Source organism: Cyphomyrmex costatus, unplaced genomic scaffold (assembly GCF_001594065.2).
Source record: "Cyphomyrmex costatus isolate MS0001 unplaced genomic scaffold, Ccosl1.0 scaffold97, whole genome shotgun sequence".
NCBI lineage: Eukaryota > Metazoa > Arthropoda > Insecta > Hymenoptera > Formicidae > Cyphomyrmex > Cyphomyrmex costatus.
The window spans coordinates 1,172,297-1,186,912 of record NW_017280561.1 but is presented as its reverse complement, the minus strand read 5'-3'; the positions used below and the strand labels follow the sequence as shown (position 1 = coordinate 1,186,912).

At 29.1% G+C, this 14,616-nt stretch overlaps 2 protein-coding genes across 2 annotated transcripts; one reads left to right on the top strand and one right to left on the bottom strand.

The window, feature by feature from the left end:
* Nucleotides 1-5,157: 5,157 nt before the first annotated feature.
* Nucleotides 5,158-10,886, bottom strand: LOC108782038 (mitochondrial carrier homolog 2). Its single transcript, XM_018550188.1, has 13 exons — nucleotides 10,185-10,886; nucleotides 9,971-10,107; nucleotides 9,604-9,688; nucleotides 8,837-9,005; nucleotides 8,650-8,781; nucleotides 8,586-8,605; nucleotides 8,194-8,330; nucleotides 7,827-7,911; nucleotides 7,060-7,228; nucleotides 6,873-7,004; nucleotides 6,352-6,538; nucleotides 6,152-6,219; nucleotides 5,158-5,762 (listed from the first exon to the last, which is right to left on the bottom strand). The coding sequence occupies exons 1-13, from the start codon at nucleotides 10,192-10,194 to the stop codon at nucleotides 5,570-5,572; spliced, it is 1,524 nt and encodes a 507-aa protein (XP_018405690.1). The 5' UTR covers nucleotides 10,195-10,886; the 3' UTR covers nucleotides 5,158-5,569.
* Nucleotides 10,887-11,396: 510 nt separating this feature from the next.
* On the top strand, nucleotides 11,397-13,473 carry LOC108782152 (NADH dehydrogenase (ubiquinone) MNLL subunit). The gene is made up of 2 exons (XM_018550332.1): nucleotides 11,397-11,492; nucleotides 12,955-13,473. Exon 2 carries the CDS (start codon nucleotides 13,123-13,125, stop codon nucleotides 13,315-13,317), a length of 195 nt encoding a protein of 64 aa, XP_018405834.1. The 5' UTR covers nucleotides 11,397-11,492; nucleotides 12,955-13,122; the 3' UTR covers nucleotides 13,318-13,473.
* The last annotated feature ends 1,143 nt before the right edge of the window (nucleotides 13,474-14,616 follow it).

Sequence of the window (14,616 nt, the reverse complement as noted above, 5' to 3'; positions counted from 1 at the left end):
AGTGAGTCAATTTAGCTATCACGCGAATATGAAATTATAAATATATTTTTATATATATTATTTATAATTTCATATTCGCGTGTAGCTTGATTGACTCATAGCTCATGGTTATAGCCATCATGTGCATACGATAGTTTGGTTCTGAAAGTCGCGCATTTTTAGTCAAAAGCGAGGACAATATGTAGTAACGTTAAAAATATTTGAAAGATTTTTTTTTCTTTTAAATCGGACATTGAATATTAATGTCACCAAATATAATTAATATCTAATTCTGAATATGTATTCAATGTCTTTTCTTTTGTCTCTCTTAGGAAATAAAATAGCTAACTCAAATTTCGTATCTCAAATATATTTCGAAGATTTGATATTGAATAAAAAATTATATAAATCTCAAAATAGATTTCTAAACATTTTCAAAAATAATGCGCGACTTCTGGACTTGTGTATGTTTATTCTGCGATAAATTGCGCATATATGACAGAAAAGAAGTAATGACAAATACGAAAGCTATTGCGTTAAATCTTAAGGAATCTCTTTATATAAATGTCAATTGATGAATTAAGATTTAGAAGTGAGAAAAATTACACAGCGTACCGTTTCTAGAATGTAATCTTAAATATTTATTAACTATGATATAATCTTTGATATCCGTTGTTCTTATAAATTAAATTTCAGTTTAAAAAAGTTGTAAGAATTAATTGTATCTCAATTTTAGAAAAGATCTATAAAAATCGACAATTAATTACGTACAACTTACGAAGCTTCGAAGAGATTGAAAAATTTCAATGTTTTAATTTAAAAAATGTTAAGCAAAATAGACTTTATAACACTTCAATTTATGAAAATTGAAATGAACAAAGTATTGTCGCTGCATTTTGGCCTAATTTAGTTTTATGACATACGCATTGTATGTACGTTACGTAGTATTTTTCCAGATACAACGGGAATAAACGAAGCAATGCATCCCTGATATTAATGCTTATGGGATTACAACAAAACAGAAAAAAGGACGCGATTCTATCTCTTCACATAATATTACCAATGTTGAGCCAAATAATAAGGACGAATGATAGATACTTATGTATATATCACAGTCTTTTCACACCAGATTATAAATCCATAACAAAAAAAATAAAATTAATAATTTTTAAAATTGTGAAACAGAGGTATATATTTCATTTCAATGTTGATGTATTTTGAATATTAACAAAAAATTTTTCATTAAAAATTAAAAATATACTCCAACTCTTTTTGATTTTTTTTTCTTAATTATTTTTAGTAAACTTAATAATTTGATGTACACAAGATTTGACTTAAATTCAGACATTACCACCACGGTATTTTGTACTTCACACTTAAATAATTTATATTTTGTATGTGCTACTATTTATATAAAAAAACACTCTAATAACTTGTGTCGACTCATATTGGTAATTTATTGATTCTTTTTGGATTTATTTCATCTAAGCCTATCGTTTTTTTTTACTCAAATACATCTTCGTGAAATGTCTCGTTATTATATTAATGATGGCTTGCTCTATCTTATTATCAAACAATTTGTACGAAAAGAAGAGCCTTATTTTCTGTTCTATCGCAGTCCCATTATTTGATGATATAGTTATTATTCTAGCTAGAGGAAGACAGACAATGCTATGTCTATTCATATTATGTCCGTGGATCTTATATATTTGTCACGCAGTTTTATTTATAGTTATTTCTCATTTTAATTTCTGAGATAAAAAGGAACACTTACAATATATCGAGTTGCTATTAAGAAAACAAATTCCGCTGTATATAAATAAAGATGTATCTAGAGGCAAATTCATTTTTTTACAACTACTGTAAAAAATTGAGTTCTTAGATATTATAGATAGGCATATATAATATATAATCAATAATATAAATTGCGATAAGTTCTAATATAACCGATTTTGTAACGTAGCTACATAAGAAAATAAATTTGTCTCTGGATGTATACTAAATATTTCTGTTCAGAGAGAGGATTACGCGCCACGTTTTGCTTACGTTAAATTTACTATAGTAAAACTTCGTTGACGATTGATCTTACGGGCGACTGTAAGTTGGTAAACGAATTAGTAGACTAATGGTAGAGAAATGTCTGATGTGTACTGTTTATTTATACGCTTACGAGCTAATTATATCTATCTTCCTTAAGAGGAAAAACTACTCATACTGTTAAGTATTATGCTGCCTTGGTAATATCGACATGTTTCTTTGTTAGTCTCTCTCATTTTTTTTAATTTTTTGTAATTTATATATTGTAAGAAAAATATTTCTGTATATATATATAGATCATATTTAACGAGTGAGATGGAAAAAAAGGAACGAGACTGTCAAAAAGTGAATGAAACTCCTTCGATGTTCGAACTCTTCGTCGTAGAATGTGAATACTGAACAGCTTCCGATTATTGTGCCGCACTGAAAGTATTTGTATCATTTGATTATGAGCCATCGCGTTTGGATGTGTGCACCTCGATTTCGATTTCGCCAACATTCCTGAAAACGCGCGCAATATTCCTTGATGTACATAACCTTGTGGATAAAGAGTCTGAATAAAAAAAAAGTTACTCCCATGCGTAAACATGGACATCAAACAAACAATTATTATACTTAATAATAGATAAGAAATGATGTAGATTAAAAATAATATTAAATGTTGATTGTCCGAATCTTTATCACGTTAACACAAGAACAGAAGATGATGGAATTCAAATCTTGTACCATAAGTTCTTTCATTATTTTCGACGTGATTTATGACAATTATGACAATAGTGATACTTTTGATTAGTTCAGCGGAAAAATATTTATAGATTTATTCAGATATCATTGTACGTCTTTTTAATTAGACCATCTAATAGAGACTAGCTTTTATTGACATTATAAAATAACGCAATATATCTTGCCAGGCTATGACATAAATAATATAATTAAAAAAAAAAAACAAGATTTGTATAATCAAATTGAAGATGAAATTTGCAAATTATTTCAAGAAAAAAATAAATGCACAATTTATTAAAAGGAAATAAAAAAATAACTTCTCCGTTTACTATTATATTTAATAAATACAATATTATTAGGCAACAAGACTTTGACTATGGTCTTCTTCATTTATTTATATTGTATTTGAGACGTAGAGAAAATATTAATTTGTAGAATAAAAACTTATTAGAAATATAGAAATTTTCTGTGCGTGTCATATTGATAGATTCGAAAATTTTAAGTACCTTATGTTTTATCATGATCCCCTGACTTCCAAAAAAAAAATAATCTACTTTTTGTTAGGCTAGTTTTTCCTCAGGACGCTTTGCTCTACAAGTTAAGCCTAAAATAAATAATTAGAAAAATGTTATAAAATGGTAACAATGTAAACACGTAAAACTTTTTACAACAAAAAATGATATTAATTATAATGTTATCATTTTCTAATAACATTTTTCTAATTCTGTTTCAAATTCAATCTGTAGAACAATGTTCTGGGAAAAACAGAAAATAATACATTACTTCTTTAAAAGTCATGGAATCATCAAATGATGGAAGAATCAAAACTTGATTTCCAAGTCTGTCTTCAATGGCACACACAGAAAACTTAATAAGTTTTTTAATCAATAAATCTTTTTTTTTTTTATTAAAAAAAATAATTTTCTTCTCTCTAAAAGATTTTATTCTACGTCCTGTTAATGATGAAATAAAAACGAGAAATAGGATAATTTTCAAAGGTTGATTTAACCCTTAAGGGTGAATCCGGGTAATAAAAAGGAATTGTTTGTTACATAGTATAGAGATACTTTCAGGATACTTTCTATGTGTATTGTCAAAATTTCATAATTTTCTGAATTTCCGAGTTGGGCCTTTCCTTGTCAATCCAATTCTAAGAACTTCATATTGTTTCTTCGTACGAACTACTAGTCTGTGGATTACTATTTCATAAGTATAGCTTTTATATAAAACAAATTGTCAAGACGTGACAATATTAGAACGCTACATTAGACTAAGAAATGGTAAACACGATCTTAATTTCGAAAGGAGGATGTTAAAAAGAAGTCAATTTTTGCTTACAAAGGTATAAATAAAAGGAATAACGTTTATATTTTGACCTCTTGAATATGATAATGTTAATAAAAAATTCGGGATCGATAGATAACACCTTGAAAATTGAGCATAAACATGACATACCTATTTAAACAAATTTCTTTTGGTCAAAAGTCGGACCTTTTTTAATATCTCCCGAAAATATTTTTGCCCAAAAAGATGTAAGTAAAAGAAATAGTATTTTCTATAGATTTTGACCTCTTGGATATGATAAAATTATTAAAAAATTCGTGGCAACCTTGAAAAATAAGCAAGAATATTGAAATTTGTTTAAATACATCATGTTTATGCTCAATTTTTAAGACGTTCTCTATTGATCTTGAACTTTTTATCAACATCATCGTATTCAAGAGGTCAAAATCTATTAAAAAAACGCCATTTATTTTATTTACAACTTTGTGGGCAAAAATCGGTCTCTTTTTAGCATCCTTTTTTTGATCGTTTTTAGTATAAACTCTACAGACATATATATTAATGTGTGTTAACTTTAATTCTCGAAAAGGATTTTCAAATCTGTAAGAAAAAAAATAATCGTTATATGTATAAATATTATATGGTTTAGTTGATAATATAGACGACTTTAGGATTTTTCAGAATCCCTTGAACTGTCTAAAAAATCGTACAGACCGTTACGCTGAACACCCTGTGCGTGTATGCGTTTGTGCATGCGTGCGTGTATATATACATGTAATGATTATAAAACGATGAAAGCAATACTCATCGAAATCTTACCAATTATCGACGAGAAGAGTAAAGAGAAGGCCACGTTGTAAATCAATAATTAATTGTTGAAACAAAGTCTAATTGTCAATATAGCTAAAATATACATCTCACTTTTTCTAGCATTATTTTTTTATTGCATAACTATTCGATGTTTGTTCCAATTTATTTATTTTTATTTACAAGTACTGTATCGCATATATCTTCAGATGTAAGATCAATTAAGGTAATTATGTAGGCGTAGATTTGTTATCTTGTTTAAAAATTAAATTAAAAATTGATTAGATGTGTGTGTGTATGTGCGCGCACGCGCGCGCGTGCTTGTGTTTTAAGAAACATTTATTAATCTCGCAGTTATTAAAATGCATATTGAAAATTTTGTTTATAATGATGAGGAATGTAGACTTTCTCATTACACACAAAATGTTGCAACGGTTCTTAATTACAATTGTCTTTCAATTACAATCATCTCAATTGATCCGAACTGAATTTGTCTTTTCTCTATTATTTTCTATTGAATAATGATTTGATCTTACAAGAATGTTCAGTGCACGCAAATTCTTATACGACCTTCTTATATAAATTCGTTGAAACTTTCTCTCTTTCCTTTTCCTTTACGGCTGTATTTATACACTATAAATAAATCGTCAAGTGAACACGATTGGTTGACACTTATTTGGTTTATAACAAACTCATTTGGCTTTCAAACAGATTGAGCTAGCTTACTTTAAGACACTTATTACGAACTAGGCTGGTAAAAGTTATTGCCCATAATTGGTATCAGTTTGCCATTCTGCAGCATTTGCGGTCCAGTATAATAACGCCATAACAGACTGCTGCCTCTTTTCAGCTGATTATGAGTCGATAGATGGGTCCAACAATGTAGCCAATTCTTGTAGATCGGCATGTGTGGTGGAAGACCAGCTACCAATCTTGAACAATTTTCGTAAATGTATTACCATATTATATAGAATTTATACTATTTTTTATAGTTTATTGATCCCCCTACACGCTCCTGAAGTTTTGACATTTAAATTTTAAATACCCTATATAATATACGTAACATGTATATTATATCAAGTAAATTTTCCTTGGAGAGGACATTTTAAAATGTAATCTTAAAGTACATAATACTTTTTATTCAACTTTTTAGTATAAAACTATTTTTAAAGCATAAAGTGTCTATAATATATAACTTTTAATATTCCTAAATTTCATAATTTACCTATTACTTTTAAGTAACAAAATATATTTATAATGAGGTATTATAAAAAATTATGTTAATCTTCAATAAAAGTATTGGACATAAGATGCTACTTACCCACAGTCGTTTATTGCCATACAATGCGATACCACTAAGAATGGATACATAACGGTCGTAGCTACAAACTGTAAAAATACTTTATTTTAAGTATGCTTAAATTTTACGTATAAAATATTTAATGCGTTGGTTTTGAGATATGTCGTGTCGATATATGTCAGAGCACGTTCTCTCTGAAAAATATTAAATTTTCTGCTTACTTTCATGGTTGATGCAGTGTATGGCTTCATCGCTGGCTCCTGTATAACGTAATTATTTATAGCATATGTGGAAATACCAGTTAGAATAATAACTGCAGCGCTTCCTATTACACGCGGTATCAATCCTGCGTAATATCCTAGGATCCCATTCTCCTTGTAAATCTCCAGGAACGAACCAAATAGACTACTAATGGTAAGAACATAATGATAAATATGTTTCATTGCGGCAACAAAAATTATTGATTCTCTTCGAAATTAATAAATACAAATGCAATTATATATATATATATGCTTCTTTATTCTTTTAATTTATTTTATAAGTGCATATATATATATATAGAATCCGATTTTAATATTAATTTTTCAAATTTTTTGTTAAATTTTAATATTATCTCTTAGTAATTGTTCCTCTTCTTATATCACATACATTTTGTAATAAAAAAAATCAAAAGATTCATATATATAATACATTCTTGTTAAAAATTCTAAAAATATATATTATTTGTTATATATATTTGTACCTATATTTTGTCTCTCCACCCACAAATTGTGCCATCATTCTTAATGAAATGACTTCCAAAGGATGACTAACTATGATCGCAACTGTTCTACTGATCACATCCCTAATGATCTCATTCATACACCTTTTACGTCTATAAATAGAAGAAATTATTCATTCGTATTTTTCTCCCTTCCTTTAACACATACCTCACTCTTTCATCCCCATCGTCTTCATCCTCATTTTGTTCCACTGAGTTCAACTGTAAATACTCTAAAGTTTTGTCGCACGCTATTGTACTGACTGTATAGGAACACACCTTAGGTACTAAGCCTCTGTAGCAGCCTGTAAAGCCATCTATGCTCTTTATGTGTTTAACTGCAAAAAATAACATTATATATATATATATATATATGTATATAAATTAAATAGAATATGTAATAAAACTCTATACAATTTAAAATGCACCAAATTTCTAGAAGAATTGCTGGATATTTGATTTTTAGCAATATATCTAGCCAAAACTTTATTTTGAAATGGTGTATATTTAATGGTATTTATACCTGAAAACTTTTATTATCACACATTGATACATTATATTTTTAAGAAATATATCAGTAATAATAAAGTATTCAGTTATAATTGATAAAAAGAACTAAGAGCCTAAGTTTTGTTTGCTAATATTTATTGACTTTTAAAATTCAAAGTATATAATTTTAACAAACATTTATCTTAAAACTAGGACCTCCTCAATATTAGTTGCATATATAAAAATCCTACCTTACGTTATTGTAAGTCAAGTTTCAATTATTTTTACCATTATATATATTATTTCAATATAAAGTTTTGGCCAGATATATTGTTAGAAATAAGATATCCAGTAATTCTTCCTGGATATCCAGTACATATCTAGTAGAAAAGGTAAAACAATCCTCTGAAAAATATTTCTTAGGTTTTAAATTAAAATTGGACTTACTATATGTAAAAGCATTAGGTAGTTTCAATGCTGGCTTTCCAAACATTGTTACAGTTGGTTTAGGAGGAATAGGCTCATATCCAATCTATATATGAGATACATAATAATAAGACAAATACATGATTATTTCCTTTCACATAACAATATTATATCATTGGCTGCATTCAACAGAAAAAAATCTAATCAGCACTTAGTGATTCTTTGATGTGATCAGTTCTTATATTTAGATCCAGCAAAGAATTAAAGACAAGAACCAATCATATTGCAGAATCACTAAGCACTTAACTGATTAGTTTTCTTTGTCCAATGTAGCCACTATTTATCCATTTGCATGGAAATTTTTTAACTAACAGATATATATTTTTACCTGAATCATAACCTTGGCATATTCGATAGGATAGGAGATTGCATTTACTAAAATACGACCGGCTATATCAGACCACAGGATCTCCGTGTCCTTCGATTTTGGAGGCATGCTTGGCAAATTTCTAGATTTTTTCTTTTCTGGAGGAAATGTATAGGTATACGTTACATAAAATCAATAAAAATTATTCAAGAATTCTTGTCTTATAAAAACATACCGATTTTCATTGTTTAAAGTCAAAATTGATATCACAATTTTTCTTCTACTTCCTCGCAAAACTTTGTGCGATAGTAGAAGAGGCAACTATTGACGGGACTTTCAAAGACAATCGGAATCAGCGTTGCCGCGATACTCTAGTCTATTTATCATTACATATCATCAAGTGTCTTTTTCACTGGCATTATGATGTTCGTTTCTAAAATTCTAAAAATATATATTATTTGTTATATATATTTGTACCTATATTTTGTCTCTCCACCCACAAATTGTGCCATCATTCTTAATGAAATGACTTCCAAAGGATGACTAACTATGATCGCAACTGTTCTACTGATCACATCCCTAATGATCTCATTCATACACCTTTTACGTCTATAAATAGAAGAAATTATTCATTCGTATTTTTCTCCCTTCCTTTAACACATACCTCACTCTTTCATCCCCATCGTCTTCATCCTCATTTTGTTCCACTGAGTTCAACTGTAAATACTCTAAAGTTTTGTCGCACGCTATTGTACTGACTGTATAGGAACACACCTTAGGTACTAAGCCTCTGTAGCAGCCTGTAAAGCCATCTATGCTCTTTATGTGTTTAACTGCAAAAAATAACATTATATATATATATATATATATGTATATAAATTAAATAGAATATGTAATAAAACTCTATACAATTTAAAATGCACCAAATTTCTAGAAGAATTGCTGGATATTTGATTTTTAGCAATATATCTAGCCAAAACTTTATTTTGAAATGGTGTATATTTAATGGTATTTATACCTGAAAACTTTTATTATCACACATTGATACATTATATTTTTAAGAAATATATCAGTAATAATAAAGTATTCAGTTATAATTGATAAAAAGAACTAAGAGCCTAAGTTTTGTTTGCTAATATTTATTGACTTTTAAAATTCAAAGTATATAATTTTAACAAACATTTATCTTAAAACTAGGACCTCCTCAATATTAGTTGCATATATAAAAATCCTACCTTACGTTATTGTAAGTCAAGTTTCAATTATTTTTACCATTATATATATTATTTCAATATAAAGTTTTGGCCAGATATATTGTTAGAAATAAGATATCCAGTAATTCTTCCTGGATATCCAGTACATATCTAGTAGAAAAGGTAAAACAATCCTCTGAAAAATATTTCTTAGGTTTTAAATTAAAATTGGACTTACTATATGTAAAAGCATTAGGTAGTTTCAATGCTGGCTTTCCAAACATTGTTACAGTTGGTTTAGGAGGAATAGGCTCATATCCAATCTATATATGAGATACATAATAATAAGACAAATACATGATTATTTCCTTTCACATAACAATATTATATCATTGGCTGCATTCAACAGAAAAAAATCTAATCAGCACTTAGTGATTCTTTGATGTGATCAGTTCTTATATTTAGATCCAGCAAAGAATTAAAGACAAGAACCAATCATATTGCAGAATCACTAAGCACTTAACTGATTAGTTTTCTTTGTCCAATGTAGCCACTATTTATCCATTTGCATGGAAATTTTTTAACTAACAGATATATATTTTTACCTGAATCATAACCTTGGCATATTCGATAGGATAGGAGATTGCATTTACTAAAATACGACCGGCTATATCAGACCACAGGATCTCCGTGTCCTTCGATTTTGGAGGCATGCTTGGCAAATTTCTAGATTTTTTCTTTTCTGGAGGAAATGTATAGGTATACGTTACATAAAATCAATAAAAATTATTCAAGAATTCTTGTCTTATAAAAACATACCGATTTTCATTGTTTAAAGTCAAAATTGATATCACAATTTTTCTTCTACTTCCTCGCAAAACTTTGTGCGATAGTAGAAGAGGCAACTATTGACGGGACTTTCAAAGACAATCGGAATCAGCGTTGCCGCGATACTCTAGTCTATTTATCATTACATATCATCAAGTGTCTTTTTCACTGGCATTATGATGTTCGTTTCCGCGTAAACACTTCTGTTCTTTGCACTCCGTATGAAAGATCAAGTTCAGCCGAAGAAGCGTTCCGGAGTAAATGTTAAGAATACACTGTTCACTTCAAATCTTGATAAAAATATACTAAATAGATGCGTTTTTGTGTAAAAATTAAGATTTGACAAGAAAAAAGGGTCGTTTTGTCTCGTGAACTGAAATATTAATCGTTAGAATAATTTATCGCGTTGGTTTTCACCGGACGGCGAATTAACAAGCCTTCAACCTATCCAGTTGAGGTTAAGGTATATGACACATAAGTCTTCAGAGTGAAAATATATTGCACTATACCAAATTCGAATTTCTTCTTTTTTCCAAGCGATTCGCAACGGACTTAAGCTTTCCTCCTACTTAATCAGTACTATTAACAGCTCGGAAAAACCGCGGCATGCGGGGGAAGGGGGAGCGAATTTGGAATTGAAACCGGCGCAGAAAATCACGAGTCGAACTCGAACGTGTTACGCACGTAGCTACACACCCCAATCGTTAAAATAAACGACTATTAACTTATTAAGGTTAAGGAATTTGTCACAGCCACAAAATATTATAGTATGAATCATGGTAATACCATGTTCGTTAAAATAAACGACTATTAACTTATTAAGGTTAAGGAATTTGTCACAGCCACAAAATATTACAGTATGAATATAAACCATAAATGATATAGAATAAGGCCGGTATTCATATGCCTGATTTATGCTTCGGTCTTTAGGTCATAATCCTAAAATTCAGCCAATAGAGTTCAAATTTCGATTAGAACTGGCAGCTTTATTGGTTGAATTTTAGGATCTTGGGATTAAGACCTGAAGCGTAAAGCGGGGAGCACACACTTTTGCATAACGCATAAAGCATGTGCATAAGGAATTTCATTGGTCCATTTTCTTATGCATGAGTCAATGGACCAATCAAATTCTTTATGTATATGGTTTATGCTTTATGCAAAAGTCTGTGCTCCACGATACATGGGAGCACTCGGGTGATATTCCTGAACACAGCCCTAAAGTATCCTAACCTCCAAGATCTAGCCGTCCGCCAGATCGACTGATGGAGTGAAGTGGCCAATCGATGTGGCCTTTAAATTGTAAGAAAATCTCGTTGAACTATTTTTTCGGTTTATCTTAATACATTCTGTCATATTACTTTCGTTTCTCACAATTTTATTGAGTTGAATTTGCGCAAGTTTATTGTGACGAAAAAATGTAATAACTTAGCTCGGATGGATTTCTCGTTCTTTCTTGATTAGAATTTTTTTTATGTCTATTTCTACCAATGTAAATTAATTTAATTCAAGAGTTACGAAAATATACATATATAGCCTATAAAGAGCCAACAGTTATTCTTACGTGAATTTATTGTATATTTGTAATAATAGGCATTTTCTAGCAAGGACACAGTGTAACACTGTCAATTATTTCCTTTTTATTTAACATTCTTAAACAACAAGAATGCAATGGCTGCGTTTAGAAAAAGTAGCTTTGCAACTGTTATGAAATTCTGTAATGATTTATTTATACACTTAGATCCAGTGAAAGAAGGTAAGATTAATCATATTAAAGAATTTTTAAACTTTTAAAGGTTACTTAATAAATATAAATATCAATAAGGAATATACAGTCATAATGCAAGGTGTTTTTAGCAAGTCATTTTTAAAATTAATATAATGTTAAAAAAATATTTAAAATAATAAATTCATTATTTAGTTAGAATCTGGAAATCTTGTTTTTGTCACATAATAATCAAAAATAGGAAAAATATATTCTTACAGAAATATATTTTTGTAAAGAAATTTCAATATGTGAACATTAACAATCAAGTCAAACAAGAATTTATCAACTATTTAACCATATCATTTTCTTTTTACATTTTTACTTTGACATCGCTAAAAGGAAAAACATCTCTAAGATTTTTTTTCAACAAAATTTTTTAGTCAATTCTTTTTATTATGTAACATTTTTATTTAACTGTATTAATGTACTGATGATCAAAATTCGACCAAAATGTTTACTATCTTATATGTTTAACATTATAATTTTAAATATATGATTTTCCTTAAAAATATCTTTTGTTGTGTAGCTATATGCTCCTTATTATTTATGTTTTAATTTTACAAAATTGCAAAACTGCTGAATATAGCCTTATTCTATAAGTCTATTTTTGTGGCTAAATTAGTATACACTTTTGGAACTTAAAATAAAATAGATATATGTTTGATATCTGGTAAAAATAAAAACCAATAATTTTAATACAGGAAAACCCAATGATCAACTTTCTTATAATGTTCTTGCTGGAAAATGCAAAATGTACATTATTCTAATATATTTTGGAATAATCATATGTTAGATGTTTCTAGATTTAAGTTTTAGGATAATTTTAATTTTGGCTAACTCTCTTGTTTTTTGTTTCTTTTTAGTTTTAAGAATTGAAAAAAAATAAACTATAGGTTAAAATGAGATTATAGTTAATCTACATTAGTGTTTGTTATTAGAATCCTGCAAATCTCACTCTCTATCTTGGATTTTTACCAAAACTTTCAAATTTTCCAGTTTGATGGACTCTATTTTCAAAACTATTTGGACCTCAGTTAGGCGAAACTTCATCAGTGTGATATTTCCTACATTTTCGGTGTTCACGATTTACACGGATCTACGCCATACAGCTCGCTGGAAGCGCCAACTTGCTGAACAGGAGAATAAGTGAGACTACACTGAAACATGAGTCCATCTCGGAGTCTATCACACAAGCACATCTGGAAGGTATACTGGACTCTCATCTTCCCCTTTGCGGGCTTCATGATTGGCCATAAGTTAGATAAGTTGGAAACAGAGAGGATGACAACATTCAGGGATAAATCAGCATTGTATGGTAGAGAGTTAAAACCCGGGGAACCACCTTCCTGGCCATATTAGCTATCTTCATTGTATATCGTTCAAATCAAATAAGAAGTAGCAGAATCAATTAGTGCTTGTTAAATTAAAAAATAAATATGTTTAAATAAAAAAAAAAACCACAGATGTGTTATACAGATATTTCACTAAATACACATATAATTTAGATTAAATGAATACAAGAAAAAAATATTATATATATAATATAGTATAATTAGATAATTATATACAGGATTGTAATGTATAATATGTATCTCTATTAGTCGATAATCACTACGAGTACTGCTTTCGTAGCGAACAGTACATATATAATTATCTTGTCAACATGGCAAATTCAATATGTACACAAACTTATTAAATTTACATTATATATGAGTGCAAAAATTCGTCCTTGATTTATTATTCAAAACATGAATTTTTACACTCACCAATATTAGAAGGAGATTATCACGAGAATATTCAGAGATCCTCGTAGATATGAATCAATATGAAAATGAATTTGGTCACTTGCATTACATTAGATTAGTATACAATGTATATTAAAAGTTGCTATATGTATATAAAATTAACAAAGTTAAGTGTAAGAACAAATATTTTGAACAATGAAATATCTAGTAATGTATTGTTACATTATTTAACAAAATGTGTATGTATTTTTTATTATTAAAATTTATAATACGCCATTGCATTTAGATATTTTATATAAAACAGTCTTCATTATGTACTAATCTAATGTAGTTTGAGTGATTATATTACAATGATTAATGTAATAACCCTGTATTATTATCGTTTTAAATAGTGTGCTATTTACATAGAAACGCTAATGAAATAGAAAAAATTTTTTCGATTTAGTTTTCGTTTTGGCGTTATAGCGTTTATTGCACACGACGTTCTCCTTATTTTCAGTCGATTGTTTTATCGCTGGATTATGCATATAATACTGTTGCAACCACTTATCCGTTTCGCTGGTCCAGGAGATCGGCCTATTCTTGGAAGCGCTGACCTGATCTCGATGACCATATCTCTCTCCAGTTTCCAAATTAAGATGTGAAGACAGCCTGTTTTCATTATTACGTTCTACCTTACCTAGAATACTATTCGGAATGCAATCTACGAGTCCGTAATCCTGAAACCTCGTCTCCTTCTCCTGCAAAGCGCATATGTTATTGCTGACCTTCCGAAAAATTTTCTTCTCTTCGATCATGTGTTCGGGTTTTTCCTCAGCTATTCTTTGCAGTTTTCCTGCGGTATCTTTGTTCTTGATACATCGTTCGCTCGCTGATCTCGAAAACGTACATGGTTTTTTATGAAGTACTGGAT